The 24,586-nt window shown below is 52.2% G+C and overlaps 1 protein-coding gene across 2 annotated transcripts; it reads right to left on the minus strand.

Annotated features, from left to right (window-relative positions):
- Positions 1 to 13,121: 13,121 nt before the first annotated feature.
- Positions 13,122 to 23,458, minus strand: SKOR1 (SKI family transcriptional corepressor 1; the record flags this gene model as incomplete). 2 transcript variants are annotated; one of them, XM_081291976.1, is made up of 9 exons in its annotated part: positions 13,122 to 13,457; positions 13,959 to 14,024; positions 14,532 to 14,606; positions 14,838 to 14,912; positions 16,209 to 16,280; positions 16,749 to 16,856; positions 17,772 to 17,862; positions 18,880 to 21,079; positions 23,345 to 23,458. In XM_081291976.1, 8 exons carry the CDS (start codon positions 21,067 to 21,069, stop codon positions 13,366 to 13,368), a joined length of 2,769 nt encoding a protein of 922 aa, XP_081148102.1. In that variant the 3' UTR covers positions 13,122 to 13,365. The 2 variants fall into 2 exon arrangements, with proteins under 2 accessions (XP_081148102.1, XP_081148101.1); XM_081291975.1 differs by lacking the exon at positions 23,345 to 23,458 and adding an exon at positions 21,304 to 21,410 and having other exon boundaries at positions 13,122 to 13,460.
- Positions 23,459 to 24,586: the final 1,128 nt, after the last annotated feature.

Raw genomic sequence — 24,586 nt, forward strand, 5'->3', positions numbered from 1 at the left:
CACTTTCTATGCTCTTGGTAGCTGTATTTTAAGAACATAATGAAACTTCCTGCCACTCTACCTTGGTCAGAACCATCTGATCCATGCTGAGACATTTTAATAAACCAAATCTTAGAGAGCAAGGGTTGGAGGTTTCATTCCTTCCTTCTTGGAAGCCCCTGGGCTTCTTGTGCAAGCATTTCAGCTTCCCAGCACCTCCCCCCCCCACTGCCCCACCAACTCCCAGCTTCCACATGTGGATAGCACTTCCCCTGACCTGCAGCTGCTCCACCCTCACATGATATGATCAAGATTTGAATGGAATCCTGTGTAAAATGTCCAGCATGGTCCCGGAAGACTTTCCCTCTCCTTTCTTGGTGCTCTGCAGAAGGGAGGAAGAAGAACAGCTAAAAGGGACTTATGTGGAGTGCTTCCTGAATGCTAGGTGGTAGGCCAAGTCACAGCTTTTATTTAGGACAGTAACGTGGTCCCTTGCCTTTTCACCTTCCTCCTTCCCAATGGCTGGAGTCCAGCAACCATTGGACGAAGTTGTTACCCTGAAGGGTACTAGAATCCGGCTACTAATGCAAAAGATAATTGGTTTCATGCAAAAAAGAAATACACCTCCATCATCTTAGAGCCACTGTTATTTGGATTCCTTTTATATGTGACAGGATCTAATCTTTAACTTATAGAAAAAACATGTCTTCAGTTAATTATAAGCGATGTGTGTGCTTGCACTAAGTTTTTTTGCCTCTATTAAGGTCATCTTTGCTGTTCAGTAAAAGATAATATATTTAAATCTCTGCACTACAATTCGTATTTTTCAAACAGCCCAGTGGATCAATATTTTCATCCTGGTGTGAGTAATTGAGACGTTGGGATCTTAGTAGCTAAGAAATTAGTATTCCTTATGATTAGTAGATTGTTAAGGGTGATCAAGTGAAACTGCCAAGTTACAGTCCCTACCCTCTATGACTGGAATAGGATAAACATACAGGTAGGTCATTGTCAGCAGGTTGAGGTGTCTGGTCAATCATTATTAAAACAGTAAGTGGTGCACACTCACACCCATGCACGCACGCACACACACACACACACACACACACACACACAGAGTGAGAAAACCAAAGAGTTTATCACAACATCACTACAAGGTGATGTGGGTGAGCACTTAAGGCCTTAGATGATTCACTTAATCTTTCTAGAGACCCTTGGTTTCGTCATTTGAAAGTGGCAGTAGGAACGCAGACAGACTGATGATTAAGTGAGAAGGTGCATATAGAATGGCTAGCACAGAGAACGTACTCAGTAATTGTTAAATAAGGTAGGTTTGCTTTTATTTTCAGCTTGCCACAGGCTGACTTGAGGCAAAGACAACCAATCTGTCACTTCAGCAGAAGGCTTTCCTCCATGCTGCCTGAATCATCCCCCAGTCAGGCCCCAGAGGCAAAGCAAGGTGAGGCCCTAATCCTGTCACTTCCTTGGTGGGGGCATGCCCCAGGGCCCCTCATCTCCCCCAGGCAACGTGCTCCACATCACCAAAGTCCAGAAGAGCTACTGCATGTAAATATGGATTAAGTTCCAGTTTTTATTTAAAGATCCTCATTTCTGGACATTTATTTGGGGAATTACAGTGGTGGCTTAAGCTACTTGAAGACATTACAAGTTGAAGTCTTTCCTTCATTTGGCTGCTAAAGTTTAATTCAGTCTAATTATTTCATATGGCATTGACTATAATAGTTTCATAATTTCTAGTATATTAAGCACTTAATATGTTGTGTCATTTGAAATCACATATTAAATTCAGCAAAGTACATTTTAATGAGAGCTAAGTGGTGTGAAAATATTAATACAATGTGATGGTTCATCCTGTGCTCTGACTTTGTGGCTCTGTTCCTGATGTGCAAACGCCTCCCTCCCCAGGTAGGGTGAGCAATTAGCCCGCGAGGCTGCCAGAGGAGTCTGACGGGACCACATTCCTATCTGTGATCTCCCAGGGATCTCCAGTGGGATTGCTCATGGGGCCTCACAGCCCTGTAAAGCCAGTGGGGAAATCATCACTTCCATTTTAGAGATGACGAGACTGAGGCCCAGCGACTAAAAGAGACTCGCTTCAGTGCCGCAGCCAGTTGGTGGAGTCGCTGGCACGTAAACAGGGACTCTCCTGGCTGAAAGCCACTGGAGTCTGCCCTGCACCATGGCTGTCCTCAGGTGTAGCCTTGGGAGTGAATGGTGTTAGGGGGACCCCAGGCAGGGAGGATGTGGAAGAGGGGGTCATGCTTTTCCTCCCACCCTGCAAAGCCACACAGACACAAAAAGCCAGAGAGCAGCTGGCCGGCTGCACTCAGACTTGGTCATTCCTCTTCCTGTGCCCATCAGAGTATACCACCCCCAGCCTTGGGCATCTCAGGCTCTTCCACCACCCTGGGGTGGCCAGAGGCAAGGGTCCCAAGGAACTAAACCACAATGAGTCCTTAAGAGAGCAACAGCTCAATACAATGATGCAACACAGCAAGGTTCTTAGGGGAGAGGGTCCCAGAATCCCTCACGCTGTACTCTTACTCTGTCTGGGTAGAAAGTTAGCCTTCAGAGTCAGAGTGGGCTGGGAGTAAAAGTTCCTCACTGACTAGCTGTGTCCTTAGGCAGGTCACATAAGCTCTCTAGGCCCAAGCTTTCCCCATCACTAAAACAATAAGAAACCCCCTTGTGCTTACAGTCAGAGATGTTCAAATGAAACAGGACACCGGAGGAAGCCCTTAAAGGGCAAGGAATCCCACCAGGAATTAACAGGAAGCAGTGAGTCACTGTGCTGTCCTTTCCCAGCAAGATCACTGCATCTTAACCTGAGCCTTCAGTAACTCACACCCAAGACCTAAAAGACATCTAGGTTAAAACGGTTCCCAGAGAGCTAAGAAAAGAAGCCAAAATTGGGGAATCCTCCCCACTTCATTGTTACCACTTTTAAAAACAATTTGTGTCATCTACATAGTTGCAAAATTTAGGAAAGTAGAAGTCAGGAGAGTGAGGATGTGGTTATGTTTTGAGTATTTTTATACCCACTATGTACTTCCCAGGTGCCTAGGGACTGTTCTGAACACTTGGTGTGATCAGCTCATCCAATGCGCTAGAGCCTTTCACATCTAATCTGCACCTGATCTTCCAACCAACCTGCAAAGCAGGCAGCAGGGTCACATCCTAGAGGCGAGGAAACTCAGATGGTCAAGAGGTTCCAGGAATTAATATGAGATCTGGGGACAGTAAAAGCTGTGCTGCCTCCCTCCAAATCCAAATCCTTGGAAAGGGCCAGGATTAGAGCGCTCACCACAACAGGGACCAAGCCAGCCAGCCGCAACTCCAGGCAGCTGCTTCAGAGGCTGGAGGAGAACCTCCAAGAGGTCCTCACATGGCTGACTCTGCTCCTATCTCACGTCACCCTCTGAGCTTGGGCATACTGCCCTCTTTCCATGCCCCACTCTTCCCAGGCTCATTTTGGAAAAAACTCATTCACTTGGAGGTGAATTAGTGGGAGAGTATGCTTCAAAAGAGAAGTTTCAAGGGTTGGGGCTGTAAGCTCACTGGTAGAGCGCTTGCCTAGCACATGTGGGGCACTGGGTTTGATCCTTAGCACCACATTCAAAATAAATAAACAACTGCCAGGCATGGTGGCGCATACCTGTAATCACAGCGGCTCAGGAGGCTGAGGCAGGAGGATCCAAAGTTCAAAGCCAGCCTCAACAATGGTGAGGCACTGTGCATCTCAGTGAGACCCTCTAAATAAAATACAAAATAGGGCTGAGGTTGTGGCTCAGTTGTCAAGTGCCCCTGAGTTCAATTCCTGGGACCCCAAAAAGAAAAAAATAAGTAAACAAAAATAAAGGTATTTTTTTTTCTAAAAAAGACTCATCATGGAGCAAGGCTTAACCCTGCATAGGAGCTGCTCAAAGGCTTTTCAGCAGTCTGGGTGGCAGGTCCTTCCCTGCTTCAGACCCCTCTAGCTGGCCGCACTCTGTGTTGGAGCCTTTGGAGCTTCTAGGGTCTATGAAGTTAGCACACCAGTCCAGGGCAACACCTCCCCACAGTAATGCCACTCATCCCAGGGTGCCACAGTCAGAGAAGGCATGGCAGCTCCTCTCTGTACCCTGTTGCTTCCCCTCTCCTGGAGCCAATGCTGTTCCAGGCCCTGCCCTCCAGATGAAATGAGATACAAAACATAAATGTTCCATGTTACAAAACATAAACAAATGACCATAGGGGAAACACTCTAATTTTAGAGAATCCTAGGATCTTGTAACTGTACCGACATTTCCCCATATGAATGAGTCCATTTCTTCATTGTTAAAATCAAATAAAAGCTGGCTGTAATGTCTCCCTCTCAGGGTGGTGGAAAGTAACACCTCCGACGGGTATGGGCACCACGCCTCATCTCCTTGGGTTCTCTGCAGCGCAGGACACTTAGGGAAGATTGTCCAAACTCTGGTCACCTCAGGTGGAGAGAAGCCAGCAGCTCTGAAGGCTGGCAGGAACTGGGCTGTCACTGCAGCTCCAGGACTGCCAACCAGTGCCTGTTCTTTCTGGCACCCACATATCACCTTTCATGCCTATCCCCTTGAGGTCTGTGGGGTTTAGGGCTTCCTGGGAAGTCCTTTCCTTACTGAGACCCTCCATACTGTCTCTTCTCCAGCTTCATGCTTATCCACCCACTATCTTAATTAGGCTTCACTTCTTCAAGTTTCCACTACCTTAACATGGACACACTGGGGACTAAGTTTCCAATGAACATTGGGGGACACACCATATCCAAACCATAGCACCCTCTCTCTCCCTTCCTCCATGTTGGGCCTTCAGAGTTGAGACAAGCTTATGGTTTGGCAGAACCTGCAACCTAGGACCACAACAGCCCTATGGAATGCTTCTGGGCCTTTCCAAAATAGAAAAAAAATAGTATTGGATTTTTACATCTTGCTAATGATGTTCCCCAGAAAAGCCCTTCAGTTACCCAGTTACAAGAATTGCAGCAGGTCAAGGCTGGAGGATGTTCAAGATCAACTCTAGGATATGTTAATTTTTTTTTTTAAAGAGAGAGAGAGAGAGAGAGAGAGAAATATATATATATATTAGCGGACACAACATCTTCATTTGTGTGTAGTGCTGAGGATCGAACCCAGGCGGCACACATGCCAGGCGTGCTACCACTTGAGCCACATCCCCAGCCCCAGGGTATCTTAATTTGCCAAAGATAAAACAGGACCAGGATGACAGGTTCTGGGAGTTGACCAAGGTCACAAAGATAGGACCAGGATGACTATGAACTAGAACTGAGATCTCTCTCTTGTTGGGCTCAACTGCCCAACAAGAAGCAGATCAAAAACAACAAACAAACAAAACACACCATCTCTGGCTCAAAATAACACAGGCTTGTGTAGCCAGAAATGGCGAACAATAACCAGGCCTGTCTCCTGCTGGTTTCTACAATAAGGCAGTTATGAACTCACTAGCTGTACCTGTCACTGTGACACGTGTGCCCATTGACTGTGTCGAAAAGGCTCTCTCTCTAAATAAATGGATAAAAACGTGGATGCTAATTGAAGATTAGCATCATCTCCCATCAATGTTAATACGCTTTTTGGTTATTTGCAATTCCCTTTTGCAAATCTGAGGGAAACATCATTGCCCAAATTAGCTCTTTTTGCTCAATAAAGGCCATATTAGCATTCTGAGGTTTGCAATTGCTGTTTGTTTAGAGACAGGTCAGATGAGAAGTTGGGCAGCCTGCAGGTTGATTTTCATTACACTGAACACAGGTAGGGAGGGGGAAGACTCAAGTCCCCAGGCCAGGCACTCCTCTCTCACAATACTGAGCCATATAGCAATAGGGGGAGTTTCAATTACCTCCATGGTGGCATCCCTGAAGGACTGGCTCCATTGCATGAAAATGACTCAGATGTCTTTTTTCTGCCTCGAATTCTGTCTCTGTCCTCTCAGTGGCTTCCTCTTAAACTGAAGCCGACTTCATCCCTCTGTCTCTCTATGCCATGCTTTCTTTATGGCATGTCTCAGCATTGTGAAGGCTCTCTAGTATTTCTCTGGCTCCCTCATGGAAACCAAGCTCCCTGACCACTCAATCACACACAGCTCCAGCCCTAGTACTGACATCAAAGGTGCTCAGTATTTCTTGAAGGAATGATGGCAGACAGGAAGAAAAGTCAGGGCTGAGTCTTGGTCTAAGAGGGAAAGCGAGGTGAGGAGGGGGTGTTGCACTCTGATCCCAAATCTTTTCTCAGAGCCCTACTATGAAGAAAAGACCAGTGTTTGAAAACAGACTTCCCAACTTCTTTCATCACTAGCAGGATCATCTGGGGCTGATGGTTTAACCTCCCAAAGCCCCGTTTTCTATGGGTGAGAAGGATACCAATTAGGTTAAATGTCTGCTCCTTAGTAAGCACAAGATCAAAGGACGGTCATCTTTCCTGGACCACCACCAACCCCTAATCACATTCTGGAATATCAGGTCTCCAGAGTGGACACCCTCTCTCTTTTCCCTTTGGCTTTTTAAGCACAGGGTTCTGATCCCCAGAACCAGGGGAAAACTGAAGGAGCGCCCTAACGAGGCCACCCTCCACTTGATACCTGAACCGCAGTATTGACCGGTCCCTCCCCAACCCCTTCCGGCTCACGGTGGGTGGCCCCCCCTAAGGTCACAGGTCAAGGGTCTCCGCGAGGGCAAGGCTCGATCAGTGTGAGCAATCTTTTTCCAGGTGCTGGAAATGGGGACTTCACGGGCACCATGGCCCATACCACCAAAAACGTCCTGGCACTTCGCACACTGCTCTGCAGACCTGAGGGCCACGGTGTCGTTGCGTTGTCCCACACAGCAGTCGCAGAAGAGGCCAGGTCTGAGTCCTCTGGGCCTGGCCAACGCGCACAGAACTAGCTCACCAACGGCTCGCGCCACGTGACTGCTTCTGCCCGTCAGCACTGCTAGCGAAGCGCGCGCAGAGGTAGGGCGAGCGGAGGGCCAATTTCCCATACTCCCCTCATTTGCATACACGATATAAGGATGTTAGGTAAACAATTAGTTTTAACTTGCCTTAAACACAAAGAACATTTTCTAAGACAGCAATATAGGAGGCTGTAATTTCTAAAATATTTTGGGCTTTGAAAAAGAGTCACACTCTTGTTCACCATAACTGTAAAAGCTTTCATATCGTGAACCTTATATAGCTTCCGGGGAACTGACACAAACGTGCTCGCTTCGGCAGCACATATACTAAAATTGGAACGATACAGAGAAGATTAGCATGGCCCCTGCGCAAGGATGACACGCAAATTCGTGAAGCGTTCCATATTTTTCTACCCCAGGTCCACACCTGTTCAGTTCGCACCCCAATGTATACAACTCTTTTTGCCTACGGGTCTGTTTTATTGTTTGACCCGAGGTAAAATATAGTAATCCCAGGAGACTGATTGAAAAGAGGTGGTACCTAAACAGATTAATTACTACAATGCCTTCTGGCTTTTGGCTCCAATTTTTATCTTGCGGTCTTCCTTCAGCTTCCCTCTGCACTCTACTGAATGTTGCTGCACCTTACACTTAAGAACAGGTCTTGAAAAATTGGCCCATTTTAGATCAGAAACACAACAGGACCTTGTGTAAAGATAAACAGACGAAATAACACTGACCGACTCCTCTGAATCTTTAAAATAATAACAACCACCACTTATTTTTTCAGTATTCACCATGATACTTATTCAGTATCACCAATTCTCACCTTCATATTCCTGATATTTCTGTCCACTGTGCATCACTGTCCCCATTTTACAGGGGACAGGGATGTAAAGCAACCTGGGCAAGACCGTGTAACCAAGTGGCTACACATCCTTATATATAAAACCTTTTTCTAAAAAAATATAATTCTTTTCAAAAGAAAAATGGCGTGTTAGCTTTGTTGGTGCAAGAACATGCACATGAGTTCAGCAGCCAAGACCCCAGAGATCCGCCTTCAGCCGCCACACAGCTCCCAGGCCACAGTAGAGTTGGCGGTCAGACGCGGAGCACTGGAGCCTAGGACAACAGCTGCGGGTACTCTGGCCGCCTGCAGCTACCTTGCATCATTCCGAATAGGACGAATGGTCTTTATCAGATAAAAGCCGAGATTAGGGGGTCTGTGGGCCCCCTTCTTGCACTTCCTCAAGAGCTTCCATGCATAGAGTTAAAGGACATCTACTGGTTGGTTTTTCTCTTCTTCTCTCAAAGATGCCTGGAAGCATCTTGGGCAACTGGGTGAGTAGTTTTAAAGCTCTCCTTCTGGAGTGCTAGAGAGAGAAACTAACAATGTTGCTGCCACTCCTTCAGCAAGGACAACCCAGGAGACACAACTCAGGAGACAGGAATTTACTAGTTTTTGTTTTAGGAAGGAGGTCTTATGGAGGCCAAATCTCAATAAGTGCTGTTCAGATTATTCTAAAGAAATTTGTCATTCTTCTTGGCATGATCACTCTCTTGGAGCAGGAATTAGGAAAAGACACAGGCATTCCTAGTTCTGGAAAATCCAAAGACCTGGATGACCTTCCTGGCTCTGAGATTTGCTGAGAGAAGTTGGGCAAGTCACTTGCCCCCTTTGGACATGTATAGTCAAAGAGATGCCTTTCCAACCTGGGTGCTTGTGGATTCTTTTTTTTTTTTTTTTTTTAAAGAGAGTGAGAGAGGAGAGAGAGATTTATATATATATATATATATATATATATATATATATATATATATATATATATATATTTTTTTTTTTTTTTTTTTTTTTTTTTTAGTTCTCGTTGGACACAACATCTTTGTTGGTATGTGGTGCTGAGGATCGAACCCGGGCCGCACGCATTCCAGGCGAGCGCGCTACCGCTTGAGCCACATCCCCAGCCCTTGTGCATTCTTATAAATGCATCTCCAGAAAATTCAAGAGGCCAGGCTGGACAACGCCCTGTTACGTCCCTTTTCCTGAGCTCTGGAGGAATAGAGGACACAGACTGGGGCTAGAAAATGAACTGGGAGGGAGTTGTGGTCTTCTCAAACACGGATTGCACTTCTTATGTGCCAGGAGCTTTACATATACTAACTTCTTATATACACTATATCCATATAGTTACATATACTGTAAGGATATTTAGTATATACATATAATTATATGCATATGTAGTATATACATATAATTGCCTACATATATACATATATAGTGTATACATATAGTTGTCCATACTTAATATATATAGCATATATGCTATATACATCTAGTTACATATACTAACTTCCTATGTGCTCAGCACTTTACATAATGCTAACTCATTATGTGCACAAAACAGTTCCATGAAGTAGGTACTATTATTACTCTCATGTTAGAGATGAGACTGGAGGATCAAGAGATTCGATGACTTGCCCAATGTCACAAAATTAGTCAATGGCAGTTGAGATCTCAGCAAATCTGGTTATAGTTTGGGCTCGTTACACTGTGCTGCTTCTGGGATGGAAAGGTTCTGTTTAGAATTAATGGAAAAACCATGCAGGTCTAATCCTGCTTTTGTTGATATTCTAAATTCAAGGCAGGAGTTGCATTTCTCTAAAGGATCAAGGCTACACTTTACAACAGGGTAAGTGGTAATTGTTGGACAGGTGCATGGCAGGTGACCTTGCAAAATGTGAGGTATGATGAGGCCCTTTCTTTGGGACACAGTTGGAACAGGAGGAAAATTTTTCTATTTTAGGTTGGCAATATTTTCCTTGATACCTGCCCCCAAAATGAATCCTATTTATGAAGAATCTTCTTTCTGAGCAGTAAGCCTGTGCTTAATTAACCTTATGCAAATCAGCTTAATTGCTTCTCAGTGGCTGTTGTCCAGAAGCACCTACGGATTCCTTCTCTCAGACATTTCCAGCACCTGGGTGAACCACCAAGTTGGAACCCTTTCTTGTGAACATTTGCAGTGTGCCTGTGGAGCGCTGGGTGTTGTGTTGGAGATCACAAGAAGTGCAAGGTGTGACCCCAGTTGTGGAGGTACTTACAGACCCACACAACCAAGGATCACAAAGAGAGGGAGTGCCTTGTTAGCCTCAAGAGCCAAGTGTCATGATAACACAGGTTACTCTGGAGTTGAGGGGTCTTCTAGGTGTATTTTCTTCCAGGTTACTTCCATTGGCAGAGGAAATGGATGTGGGAAGCACGACTTACTCAACTCTCTCAGGGAAGTGAAAAATAAAGCAACCTGATGCTGTCTCTACTTGCAGCTCCAACTTTGTTCAGTTTCTTGCCCTGGATCTTCTGGACAAGTGGGGATAGAGACCATATGTCAAGCCACCGCTTGCAAGAGGACTGGGAATTCTGGAGAAAAAGCAGCGGGAGGTGGAGGGGCTTGTTTACTGGGTCCGGTACCTCCAGATCTCGTGCCAGAGCCAGACCTCCTGGAAGCACCGGTAGGGGCTAGGGGTGCCGAACCACATACCTGGAGACTGCATCTCGGAATACATTCTGTGGCTCACCGGCCCCTCTCAAGGCCCCTTCCCAGAGAGCCAGGGTACCGGAATCCCGGCCTTCAAGCATTGATTGTAATGCCTAAAAACCGTCGCAAGGTGGCAACATTGTGGCGAGAAATAGACTTAAAATCCTGGGTGGTTTTTTTAAAGCATATTTTCCCTATTAATGTTTCATTTAACTTAATTAGAATCTGGTAAACTAATTAAAGTAGCTACGAGCCCCGCAATCAGCAATAATTCGTATAATTATTGATAATTACATCCATACCGATCGTTTGGTTATCGACATTTTTGGGAGGAACAAACCACTTTCAAAGGGATGCGGAGCCCAGGAGGGCTTTTGCAACTGAACTTTCTGGGTCGTATCCACCTACACCCCAATCCACAGAGATTCCGGCCCAGATGGGGCGCCTCGACCGGTGGACTCCGGCTGCCTGCTTGCTCTTTTCCACTTTGGGGCAATTTGGAAGGGAAGGGTGGAAAGGAATATTTGCTAGGCTTCTCTGTTGGGGCACAGCCATGGAACTTCCTCCCTAGGTGGTAACTGTTATGCCCATTTTACAGAGAAGGGAAGTGCACCGCCACAGGTGCATTTATGCTGTGGGGAAATGCACGTGCCACCTCCAACACAGCGTGGCAGGGCTCCACCTCAGCTCTGCTCGCCCCTGGCAAGCCCTGGGGATGTAAGTCACTTCCTCTCTGGAGTTCGCTACGCAGAGGGTGCAGTGGAGAACTGATCTGGTCAGCCCGCCAGTAAGAAAGGCTCCAACTCCCCGGAAGGTCCCAGCCTGGAGACCTCGAGGCAGTACCTTACAGTTGGCCTGGCGCCCCCACCGCAATTCCTTCCCACACGTTCTCTCTTGAGTTTTGCCCTAGGAATATCCCCGAGCTCAAGGGGCTCTGGGACTGGCTTCCTTCCTCCACTGCGCGGCAGACTCGGGTGTGAGCCCCTTACCGGCGTCCCGGGGCGCGCCAGCTCCAGCGCGAGGCCCTCCAGACCACCCCCAACGAAACTCACGGCCCGCACCCCTGAGCGCTCAGGCCCGGAGCTACCTGACGAGAGTCCCTGGGCCGCCTCCCGCCGCCAGGGTCTCCGCCTGAGAGACGCATAGAGTTAGTGTGGGGGTGTCTGGAGAGCTAGGCCATCCTGGCGCAGGTCCTGGCAGCGGTTGGCGTCTTACTCCCAGAGCGTTTCCATGAGCCTCCGGGGACGGAGGCCCAAATGTCATTTTGTAGAGGCCTAATCGGAGGCCCAGGCAAAATAAAGGGCACAGCAGGGAACCTTGCTAGCCCGACTTGGAGGTGAAATTCTGCCGGGGCTGAGTGATTCCCAATACCAACACTTTCCCAACCTGGAGGTGCGCTGTGGGAACCGGCCGACCAAGGCTTCCACAGGGCGAAGCTTCATCAACCGCGCGAGTCGGGCTTTGGATGCCCCAGCCGAAGCCCGGCGAGTGCCTTGGCCCTGGCACCTGCGGACGGCAGTCCTCAACTCCACTTACACTAAACTGGAGGGATTATCAAAATGCGGCCAGGACTCCCTCCTTTCCCGTCGCGGTGGAGCTAACGGGAGGACCTATGTGAATGAGCGCCAAAGTTCACCTTTTCCAGGATTGTCCCCCTGAGGCTCATCCCGACCCAGCGCTGCCAGACAGACCAGCAGTGCCCACGCCAGTTAGAGGCTATTCTGGTTGAACCCAAACTCCAGGCAAGCCTAAAAGTCTATTTCTGAAAGCCGGGGAGGTGACTTCCCTGGGCAGGCGTGGAAATAAGGCACGAATGAACTCAGTCCTTACAAGCGTCTTAAGAGAAGGGACCACCTTACCAGAGACCATACAATTATCCCCTTTCCCTAACCGGGGCTCCCTAGGGGAGGGTCCTAAGGGTAGAGAGAAGGTGACCTGGGGGTGACTGTGTCTGGCTGGGTCAGTTGAGAAGTCTGGAGGCTTGCTTCTGTCTAGGTGAACAAGCACAATTCTAATCCTGGGCGCCCTAGACCCCGCACCACTGTCCCCACGCCCCACCTGTGGCACAATCCTCTGCCGGCCCTGCCCCTTCCCTCCCCGCCCCCCCAGGCTCCATCCCCCGCCCCCCCCACCCCAACCCCCCCCCTGCACTCCCAGGAATTGACAGATTTTCTTTTTTATTAAAAACAAAAGTCTCGGATACAGGGTGGTCTCCCCAAACAGGCTTAAGGTGGTCGCCATCTCGTGAGTCAGTTGTCGCCCTTTTAAAGTGCTGTTACATCGAGAAGTTACAACTACAACATAAATAAATAAATAAATAAAAATCCAAAGCGGGGGGGGGGGGTGCAAAGGGGACTGGAAGTAGGTCCAGGAGAAGAAAGAAAAACAACTTAGAGTATAAATAAAAAGTGAATCTAATACTGAACCAAGAGACTCACAGTACATTTATATCCATTGCACATAGCCACTTAGTCATTAGGAACAAGAGAGTGGACGGGACTGGGAGCGCGGGGCCGGCGCCAGCGAAGTCGCTACATTGTATTCACAATTGGGGTCCGAGGCTGTACGTGGGCCGGGTGGGGGGTGGGAGATGTCCTCCCTCTTCCCTCCTCCCACCACCCCCGTGGGTCCAGTTAACCCCTTGAGGTCCGATGCCCTGGAGTTCAACCGAGGGGCGAGGCGGTATTTACACTTGGAAACTGAGCCGGGGCCCTGGACTGGGACGCCCGGGAAGGTCCGGACAAGGCCGGGCGCCCGGAAGGAGGACGGCGGACTGGCGGACGGGCGGCTGTATTTACATCGGTCGGGTCCGAATGGCTTGTTCCTCGCTCTGGGCCGCCACGGCAGCGGGTATTTACAAGAAGGAGCAGCATGGCTTGAGGGCGCGTGGGCGCGGCCGGGCCGGCCCTAGGGTAACAGTGGGGGCTTGAAGGAGCAGTTGCCAGTGCAGTGGCGGGGCGTCAGCATCTTGCAGGAGAAGTGGTGCAGGGCGTCGTGGGCTTCTAGGGAAGAGAGTCGTACCAGCCACGTTGGCCGCCGCACTCGCCTCACCTGGCCTCTGCAGTGCACCGTCCCACTCCCCCCACCCGACCCACCCTTTGGGCTTGGGGGTTCTCAACCGACCAGATCGGAAAAGATATAGGAGAGAAGCTGGTGATTCAGAATCATCGCTCTGGTTAAATAGCCCCATTTTACAGAAAAGGAAACTGAGGCGCAGAGAAAGAGGGATGACTTGCCCAAGGCCAGAGTTGGACCACAAGGCAGATTTTCTGATACTAAAGCTCAAAGGACACTTTCTTCTTACCCTGCCCTTCTAGAATAATTTCCCCCATTACAATCAATTCCCACTCCTCTCTTCTCAGTTTCTGATTCATGTAGACCTTAGCCTCCCCCCTCATTAGCCTCGCCATCCATCCATCCATCCACCCATCCATCCATCCATCCCATAGTACAGCCAGCCCCCTGGTAGCGGTGCTATCTTTGTTTCGGGGGTTTCGCACCTTTTAATTTCTGCTGTATGGCGTAGCGCGCCTTCCGCTCCTGGTCAAGTTCGTTACATAGAGTATCTGGAAGACAGGGAGGATTGGTGAGGAAACGCAGACCGCCTTCCGGCGGTCGGGGTCACAGTCAGGGCTACATCCCTCCCCTTGGCGCGGCCCCTCGCAGAAACAATTCTGGGGACGGGGGGGAGGGGGCACCAACACTCCAAACTGCAAACTGACAGAGGGAGGAAATGGCCTGGGATGGCGCTTAAAGGCAGACGGATCTAACCAAAATTAAAGCAAACTTAGGCATTACTTCCCAGGTAATTTTACGCCTCGATTTTTAATTTAGAAACCATGGAAATTGCCGCGATAAGAAGTTCAATCACTCCATGTAATGATGCCTGCAAGCCGTTTGCTGGGCTCGCTTGCCATTCTGAGGCTAATCAGAGTATACAAAGGATATTAAATAAAAAAAATAATTGTTAAATTACCTTCAATTTAAATCCAAATGACTGAGCCAACATTGCGGCTCCTGCCAGACGAGAGGCAGTTACGCCCGTGCACGCGCTCACCTGACTCCCGTCTTACCTCTGACAATTTGCAGCTGTTGCACCATTTCTTCTCGATAAGCCAATTCCCTCTTCATTTGATCCTGAAAATTATCTGTGCAAATTGATTAAGTGAGAGCTGTTATGCACAGCCTTCCCCCTCAGCTCCACTTCCCCACTCCCTCCCATCTTCACCCCTACCCCCACCCCCACCCCCACCCAGTCCTATGCCTAGCTGAAAACAGAGGGAAACAGAGTTCTTCCCCTCTAGCCACCTGCCTATACCCCATTCCGAGAGCAGGATAGGTTGACAGTGTTGAGGTGAGTTGAAAAGGGATGGAAATACCTTTGAGACTCTGAAATTCTCGCTCCAGCTTCTTTCGGAGATCCATTTGCTCCAGGAGCAATTTTTGCAATTCTTCTGTGAATGGGAGAGTGGGAGGTAAGGGAGGGGAATGGAGAACTCAAGGGACCCATTAGGCATTGAGGTCTTGCTCTGGCTAATAGTCCTAGAACCTTAGTTGGTATAGAGGCCTTCAGAACTCTAGCTTTCCCATTCCAGTCCAAAGGATTTGAGTGAAGACTCAGGGCTAAGTGGGTAGGATGCCCTGGAGAATCAAATTCAGGAGGGTGGAATCCATTTTGGATTCCTAGACCCTGGTTCCAGGAAATGACTGGGTTGTCATCTGCTTTAAGTTGTTCCTAACTCCCTAATCCTAGAGGATGACCCACAAAAACCTTATTTCCCACTTCAAATGACAGTTCTAATCCCTTCTTTCAATGCAAACCAGGGAGAATGTGGTCAAAGCCTTGGACAGCTTTCCCAGAGAAATAGACATACTTAATAACAGTTTAGTTATAATATAAGGAGATGCCCATAAGAACCCTCATATAAAGCACCAGTGATTGTGAAGGTAATGACAGAATCTGTAACTAGGAAAAATGGAAGCTTGTTTTCCTTCCCCCACCAATTTCCAAGATCATTCATGGACTGTGGAAAACACTGTTTAGTGCCCTCAGAAGCCACTTCCAGACAAGTGGACAGGGAGGCTGCCCTAGCCATGGGGCCAATAGTATTCGAGCCCTCCACATGAAGAGGTTCCTCTGAAACATAGCAATGGAAGATGGACAGGCCAAGTGGGGTTTGAGACTCCCTTCCTCTATGCTTCAAGCCAACTTCTCCCCCTTGCAGGCAAAGCAACCCTGGGGGTCCCATTCTGCAAACAAGCTCCATCTTCACAGAAATAGTTATACATTAATTCCAGGGAAAGTACTGTAACCTCTCACCTGTTCCTAAAATAAATGCCTCTTTGCAATCTTACTCTCAAAAAAGGAAGAAGAAGAAGAAGAAACAACCTGTTTTTCCATGGAGTTTGGGAGACCCACATTATCCTGTCTGATGTTCACAGATATTGAGTTCTAAGAATCAGTGCTCATTTCTCTTTCTCACTGGGCTATTCAAGACCGACTCAGGCCTTGGGAACCTAAATTTCTAATAACCTACAGGGGCTTGTTCATTCCCTACCCACATATACACATACACCTCTCTGCCAGGATGTGTTCAGAGGATTATCCTTTCTACTTAATGAAATAAAAACTCAACCTCTCTCCCCAATAACAAGGTCTTCCCACATACCTACTACAGCAACTACCTCCTCTCTACAGGAGGGGCCCATCCCGGCAAACACAGTGTACCATTTCACAGATTTCACCTCACCTCTGGCCAGGTTTTCAATATCTTTCTCCACCAGCTGAGTTCCTGTGACATCCAAGGTAAGCCCTTCTTCACCTGAGATACAGGGGGAGGTAAGAAGGATTTTGTCTCCGGAGAAGGCTTGAGAGGGGAGGGGTGAGTATCCCAGGAACTGTACCAAGTCACGGACCTACTCCAGACCCTTCTGCCTTTAGAGGAGGCAGTTACAAGCGGTCAGCACTACACACCTTCCAAGCCATCATTTTAGGGAGTAGGAGAGTGGGCCCCAGGGAGATAGGCTATCCTAGGGAAGGAAATGCTTTGACCTATTTCAGATGGGTGAGGTGATCTCTCCATTTCCTCTTAGTATGTCCACTACCCTTATCGGAAAAACCCCAAAGGGGGTAGCTCTGGAACCTGGCCTGCATCTCCCCTGCAACATTTAAATAGTAAGTGGCAGCCTCTTGCTCTTGATTGAAACCGCCTCACAAGCCTGTGGAAACCTGTGCGACGTGGGTCCCACAGCCCGGCGGCGAGTGGGGCTCAAAGGATCTCAGTGCTCACCTCGGTCTGTATTTGTGGGACTTGGCTGGGAGATACTCCTTTGGTCTGAATAGGATTTCCTCGTTTCCAAATCATCGGCAGTCGAGTGATTGTCTTCCTTATCTGGTTCTTAAAGGCAATAAACCGAGTTTCAAGGAAAAGCAAAGAAACTGTGACCCCGATACTGCCAGCACTGCCGCGGTTGGGGCGCCCAAGCCCTAATTAAAAACGTGGTGGCCGCCTCTGGTTCCCGACTGTGAGCCCAGGCGCGCGCCCTGAGGCTTTGGGCAGGGTACTCCCTCCCCCGCACATGGTCTGCTAGTCTCGCGGCTTCACGCCACTCCCCAGCCCCTCGAAAAAGAGCGAGACGAGCAGCCGAGCCCACCAGGGACGGGCGACCTACATCGAACGCAGATACTGGGGCACCGCGAGCGCGCGTGGCCGCGGGGTCTGTCCGCGCGATTCCCGCGGAGATCGCAGCCCAGGCAGCGGCCTACCGCGTAGTGTGGTGCGTCAGGAAATTGTACTGGGCTTGGCTACCTTCCTCTTGCCCAGATTTCCAAGACCCCTCCTCTGCTAGCAACCTGGCCTGAGCGCAAGGGCAGGCTCCCCCGCCCCCTACAGTGGGCCGACGCTTCCGGGGTATCCAAGCGCGCAGCCAAGTTCGCTCATCCTTCGCCCAGACCTGGCCTGGCCACCGGGAACCCTGAAGACCAACACACTTGCTGAATAAATGAGAGAACTTGAAGGAGATGCAGGCGTGATTTTTTTTTTTTTAAGATTTTTAACGAGGTGTACTGGAGCATGTGTGTATGTGTGGTGGAGAAGGTAGGTTGGTACTGTTTTTTTAAGTAATCAGCCTGTGGGAGTTGTTCGGAGTTCTCAGCTTCCCTTTTCTTTCATTATTTTTCTTTCCTTCTCTCTTTCTTTCGCTTTTTCTGTGTCTCTCTTTCTGCCCTCGGCTTCCCTCGCTGGCCTCTTTGGGGCCTGCCCTCTATTCGCACCCCCCCCATCACAGTGGCCAGAGGCCTTGGAAGGCGTTACCGTGGGCCTCGGGGGTGCAGAGGTAGGAGGCAGTGGGCCCCAGCGCGGCCGCGGCGCTCTTCACGTGCTCATCCCTCTCCGGCGCGTACACCTGCTGCGGCCGAGAAATGACAAGCGATTAGGGGGGCTCCTCGCAGCTGCCCAGTCCCGCCCCACAGCCAACAGGAAACTCCTAGGAGGTAGGGGAGAGTGGCTTGCCCGCGGGACCTAAGGGCAGGGGTAGCGGGACGCACGTGGCGCACCCTTGTGCCCTTGTGCCCTTGGAGTCTGTCACTGTTGTAGATTCAGGTAATTATTGGCCCTCGCGAAAAAAATTACTCGAAACATGAAGCGGTTCCCAAGCCAAAGGCCATTCAAGGCCACCCGGGTTCTCTGCGCTCGCCTCATTTCCCCCATTTCCCCTCCTGCCCAGGCCTGTGTCCTATCCTAGGCAAAAATGATGCTTTCGCATCCGGTTAATGATTCGTGTTTTAATGAACCGAATGGAAATGTATAGGTGTGCGCACCCACTTTCAGGAAGGCCAATGATTCCGGCCTGTTCCTCCAGCCCCAGCCCTGCCAGCCTTAGAACCCCCTTGCGCCCCGCACACGGTCCAGAGACAGTTTCCCAGCATCAAACCCTGTGAACGGTTCCTAATGAGGGAGTGTGAAGAGACTCGGTTGGGGTGACGGAAGATTCCTAGGACTCAGTACTGCTAGGATCCGAAATGGGGAGAGGACACCCTCTCCTTTCGCAACCCACTAGTTCTCCTTGGAGTATGAGAGCGTTTCTCTCTTGGTTTAAGTCCCTCTCTCTCCTGGTTCTTCCTCTAGAACCCTTTTATTTCTCTCTTTCTGGTGTCTGGCAATCTCTGCCGGTCCCCATCCTCACGCCTAACAACAAACACAAAGCACACGCACTCCACAGGCTTGCCCCCGATCTTCCGAAACCTCACTCGGGCCCCAGGACCCCAGTTCCACAGCGAGCCCAAGTCTGGGCCTGCCGGGAGCAGCCGGGGTTGCTGCGCAGAACAAAACTCGGGCCTCCCGTCCCCCACTTGGGGTGCTTTACTTGAGGGTGGTGGGGTAAAGGGGTAGGTGCTACCGGCTGAGCGGTCTCTGAGCTCACCTTGGCCGTCGTGGGGCCTCCCAGGGGCCCGCAAGACTCTCGAAGCTCGTAGCCGCCGCTTGGCGGGCTTCTCTCAGGTCTCCGCACCACATCATCCGCTGCCAGGTCACCAAATGCAGACCCGCCAGCTGGGGGAGGCCCGAGGCGGCGCCGGGGCCGAGGGCTACCGCCATCGGGAGAGTCTGTGGGGCCATCTGCGCCTGAGGAAGCAGCAGAGAGGGGCCCAGTGGGCTGGTCCCCGTCTGGGCCACCTCCCGCGCTGAGTGCACTAGGTTCGGTCTCGTCCTGGGCACCCTCATCGTCGGGAAAGCGGTTGGATTCCACGTCCACCTCCGGCTCGTCCGCGGTGTCCACGTCGGGCGAGGCGGAATGGTAGCTGGAGCTGCCCTCGCTCAGAAAATCTGGGCTCACGTAGCCGCCGCCTGTCCCCGCGCCTGGCCCTGGCCCACGAGCAGGCCCCGCGCTGTACACCTCTCGGGCGCTACCATACAGCTTGGCAATACTCTCGGTGTCCTTGACCACAGGTCGGAAGGCAGACACGTAAGAGCCCTTGCGTGCTGGCGGAGGCGGTGGAGGGGCCAGGGGGGGCAGGGGTGGTGGTAGTGCCTCGTCAGCGCCGTCCTCGTCCAGGGGCCCGCGGGACAATGCACTCGGGCAGCGCTCCTCAGCTCCAAGGCCGCTGTCCTTGGCTGACTCAGCACCGTCCAGGGGCTCTGGGCCGCCGCCACCAGCAGCCGCCGCCGCTGCCGCCGCCGCCGCTGCTACAGCAGCCGCTACGGCCTTTGCTTGGCTCTGCGCGGCGGGGTAGGGCGGCACCGGGAGACTGCCTGCAGCTGGCCAGAACATGGGGAACGTCGGGTACACAGTGGCGGCGGCCGCCGCTGCAGCTACCGCCGCTGCATCCTTCGCTGCCCCAGAAGGTTGATGCCCCCAGAACATGGTGCCGCCGCCCGGGCCGGCCCCTGCTCCTGGGGGCAAGTGGCCGGTTCCCGGGCCACCTGCACCGGCACCAGTGCCCGCGCCGCCGCCGCTCCCTGTGCCAGGGCCGCCCTTGGGTTCACCTGCACCCAATACTGGGTCGTCCTTTTTGGGGCATAGGCCGAAGGCCGTGGGAAAACCATAAGGATGAGGGAAAAGTGGCGGGGGCAGCTTTTGCAAGAGGCCAAAGCCTTTACTGGGCACCGGGATCACGGGGTAGCTACGTACGCCTGCGCTGCCACCAGGCCCTCCAGGGCCTGTCGGGCCGCTAGCTCCTCCAGCCAGGCCAAGTCCGCGCTGTGGATGGGGAGGAGGTGGACCCGGAGGCCCGGCCGCCTCATCTTCACCACAGCGCAGGCTTTTGTGGGGCGGTGGGCCTGGGGCCATTTCGGCGCACCCTGGACCCCCGCCACCACCGCCACTAGTTCCACCCTTCCCTTGACCACCGGACCCGCCATTAGCGCCTCCTCCGCCACCTCCTTGCAGCGAGAAGGTCCGCTTGCGCGTGCCACCATTAAACATAGCCTTGACGTCCTCCCAAGCATGGCTCAGTTCATCTGTGGCCGACTTGTCACTGAGTTTGAGGTGACGACGCCACGAGTTGAAGTTGGCGGCGTCGGGCTGAGTATACTTGGCATCGGGTGTGCGGTGCGAGTGGAAGATGAACTTGTTAGGCGAGAAGTACATGCTGCAGTAGCCGCACTTGATGCACTTGGCACGCGAACTGTTGTAACGCGCAGGGATGAAGCTGCCACGCGAGCCCCAAGCACACTCATGCACCACATCAAAGGCGAAGTTCTCGGGCAGTTTGGGTGGTTTGTGCTCGCCCAGGAATGACTTGCACAGGCGTTCGGCCTCGCGCTTGGTGATCATGCCGCAGCGGCGTGAGGAGATGGGCATGGCCCCGGCCCTACGTAGAATCTCCAGCTGCACCGGCGTACACTGCACGCACGTGATACCCAGAGCCACTCGTCGGTTGTGGATCTCATTGTAGCTGTAGTTCTTGAGAAGAGTATTGGAGATTTGCGCCAGGCATAGGCGCTCCTGGCCGTCGATGACAAGAGACACGATAGGCACCCCATACAGCGACGTCTCTCCCACCTGGTTAGGTTTGAGGGCGCTGGAGCCCGAGTAAGGCTGCAGCTCCTGTTTGGAGTTTGGAGAGGAGCTGCCCTCGCGCCCCGGCCCCAGCTGAGTGGTGAGAGCCTCCATGCCGCCGCTCCTAAGAAATAGAGAAAGCAGAGAGCAGATGAGCCATTTTCAGCGCCTTCGCCTAGTCTCGGGCCCGCCCAGCTGGGCGCGCCGAGTCGGGCGCACCGAAGGTATTTGGCAGTGGGGATTCAAGCTCAGTTGTTCCCTGGACGGTCGCCTTTTGTTATTCAGACCCGTGGTGGTGCCGGAACTAAAGCCCCTGGGGTTTGAGGTAGGAGAAGGGGTAATGAAGACCTCAGAAAGGCCCCAGCTGCAAGAAACCCCCCCTTTTTTTTGGATTGGGAAGGAAGTGGGACCCAGAGATGGAGAGTGACTTGCCCAAGGCCACACAGCAATGCCATTGCGAAGTCCAGGCTTTCTGGCGCTCAGATCCACGCGCCTTCAGCCACCCTTGCAACCTGCCCTGCCGGCCCGGGTCCTGAAGCCCGGACTTCGGGGACGGTGGCCCCTCTGCTCAGTCGCGCATGCACGTGGGCGGGAGGGGGCAGTGCGAGGAGCGGGGAGGCGAAGGAGGGGCGGACACTGCCCATCTCCAGACTGCAGGAGGTGGGGTGGGGGAGAAGGAGGAGGAACCCAGGGCTGCTTGGGAGGGGGAGAGACAGAGGCGACTGCTGTTCGTGGTGCTGAACCCTACCCTCTTCAAAGCAGGCGCCCAGACCCAGGGCCGCCCCCACTGCACCTAGATCGGCGCTGGCCCTTTTCCCGGGACAAAAGTGTGGGTTTCCACAAACCAGAGCTTCTCTTCTCACGCCTAGCACCCCGCGTTCATTGAGCAGAAAGATTCTGGCTGGATCTGTAAATGGTTTTATTTTCGGCCGTCAGTGGGTCCAGAATTGTGCAGTTCCTAACAACTATTTCCTGCGTTTACAACTGTGCTCCAGACCAAAGCTAGTTTCCATCTGGGTCAGTGCATGGGACATAGAGGTTCTCAAAGAAGTTATTCAGAAGCCACTTTGCCTTCACTTCCAATCTCCCACTTTCTGAGGTTTCCTCCTTCAGATGTGTCTTTCCCATTCAGGCCACATCCAGGCTCCAGGAGGCCCTGGGCTGCTTCTTGTGCAGGCGACTCTTCCCTGAGTATCCTTCAAGTCCCGCTGTCCTGGCTCATATAGGCTAAAAGGAATCTTGGTGGGTCTTGAAGCCACAGCAAAGCTCCAGGCATGAAAGGTGCTGCTGGTCCCTCACTTTGCTCTCTGGCTGAGGCAGTAGGTGCCACCTCACCTGCAGACTACAGCAGCCGGGAAAACTGGAAATTGATGTTTAGGGCCTTCTAGGTCGCCCTGCCCAACCACATGTCCTTAGACACACAAGGCTCCGACCTGACCCAGGCTGCAGGCACTCCTGTGGCCGGGCAGCCTAAACCGGAGGGCTCCTCCCCTAAACTGGGCCTGGAAAGGAAAATTCATTTTCAGAGGGGCCACTTCAGCAGGACAAGTGGCTTGAGTTCAAAAGCCTTCAGTGAAGAGACTGAAATATTCAGTCTTTCTCATTCCCCTATTTGCTTAGGTGCACCCCATTTGTTGATCTTATCTGTCCCTGAACTGTCGGTCTCTGTCAGCTCGCTCCTGTTTCTCCCATCTGTCTTGTACCTTCTTCAAGTATCAAGCTATTTATCTATTATCTGTTTCATCTTTATCTCTTGTAATCAAACTGAAACAAGTTGACCCTCCCTTCGCATTGAAGTCTCTTGTAACATTTTAGGAGGCAGAAAACCACTATTCTAACTCCCTAGCTGAGGGGTCAACAAGACAAGCCGCGCGCCCCCAGGGAGGCTGTGGAGGTGGCTAGGGGATCAGCGGCTCCGGGAAATGACTATGGCTTCTTGGTTCCCCGAAATCGGCAAGTGTGCGTGGCCCGCATACAGTGAAGAGAGCACCCTGAGCCATGCGCATCCTCCCCAATCTGAGGTCCTGGGTCCCCGCGGTATTTTTCTGAGTAAAAGAAGGGGGGCTCCGGGCTCTGGAGCCAGAAGAAGAAGGGCCCTAGGAAAGTAATAGTATTTGGGGGTCCAAAGCGAAAGGCCGTATGAAGGGCTGTATGCAGCGACAAGAAGCAGTGGCCAGGAGAGCTCCAGAACCCTCTCCGGCTCCTGAAGCTTCAGGGATGAGCTTGGGGAGGGTAACGAGCCGGAAGGCGGACAGCGGTGGGAACCAGGCGGTAGAGTCGTTAGGTATAATAAAAACAACAGCCATAAGAGTCCAAATCAGAACTAAACGAAAAAAAAGCTGTGGTGGCCGGGCATGGGGGCGACGGGTTACTGGTAGCGGGTACTCACCGTGCGGCGGCGGCTGGAGCCGGGCGAGCGGTGCGCGGAGGTGCGCGGCGGGCGGAGGGGCGGGAGGGAGTCCGGGATCCGCCGGGCTCTCCGGGTGACGGCGCGGCCCCTCCCCGCGCGCGCGCACAGCCTAGCTCCCCGGCTCCCCGCGCTCCCACCCGCGGCCCCTCCCGCTCTCAGCAGGCGCTGGGCGCCAGGGCTCTGGGCGCGGAGAAGTGTGCCCTGAGCTGCTGTCCCCGAGGAGGCCGGGGACTGGCCCGTAGAAGAGGCGGAAGCCTAGAGCGCATGGCGTGGCGGCGGGCACCGCGCGGTCACAGCCGGAGTGGCGAGGCCAGCACTGGGCGGGCGCGCCTGACAGCTGCGAGCCAGGGCGCCACACCCACCGCCCGCGCATCACTCGCGCCCTCCCCGGGTCCACCCGCCCGCGGGCCACGCGCTGCGCCCGCTGCCTCTTGGTAGCCCCAGGGCCTGCGCGCCCCAGGTAAGCGGCCTTACACCTGCGCCCCACTTCCCGCACCTGCGGCCCGCGCTAGCCAGAGAGGCCAAGTGGGAGGAAGGGCCTAGGACCCTCAAAGTTTGCCCCCCAAGAACAAAGTGGGGAGTGTCCAGTGCTCCACGCCAAAGCGCCAGAAGCGGGCCCAGCCGGGCCGGTGATGGAGTTGAGAGCGACTCAAGAGAAAGGGGAGCAGGGAGGAGTACCTTACTTTCCCGCTGCAGAGCAGTGCAACCAAGAGTGGCCCTAGAGAGACCGTAGGGTTGCCAGTGGCTGGGATCGTGACTAGGGTACCGGGCGCAGGAGGGAGCAGACCGGGGGAAGGGGCAGATCCGTCCCATACCCGTTTAGGAGAGAGGCATCCGGAGCGCTGTAGTTTGGGGAGGGGACTCAAAACTAGTTTTGCCTCCCCCCCCCCCAAACATTGAATGACTCCCTTCACCATTACCCAACAGGCCCAGGACAAGAAGCCAAGTCATCTTTGGGAGATTTGGGGTCAACTACTCTTCAATGTTGCTGTCTCAGTTTTCCAGTGTCTGTGCGTGTCCAACGCCTGACGCAACAGCCTCCCTCGGCTCGTTCTTTCTCCCTAAAGCTCCATTATCATTTCATCTCCCCTACCCCACCTCCCTGTCTGTCTCTCTCTCCCTCTACCCGTTTGGGTTTCCATCTTCTCTCTCAATCTCGGTCTCTACTTCCTTTGAGTTACTAGTGATCCCCTCTCCACCCCTCCTTGCCCGCATTCAGGC

Source organism: Spermophilus citellus (assembly GCF_964194105.1).
Source record: "Spermophilus citellus genome assembly, chromosome: 4".
Taxonomy (NCBI): Eukaryota; Metazoa; Chordata; class Mammalia; order Rodentia; family Sciuridae; genus Spermophilus; species Spermophilus citellus.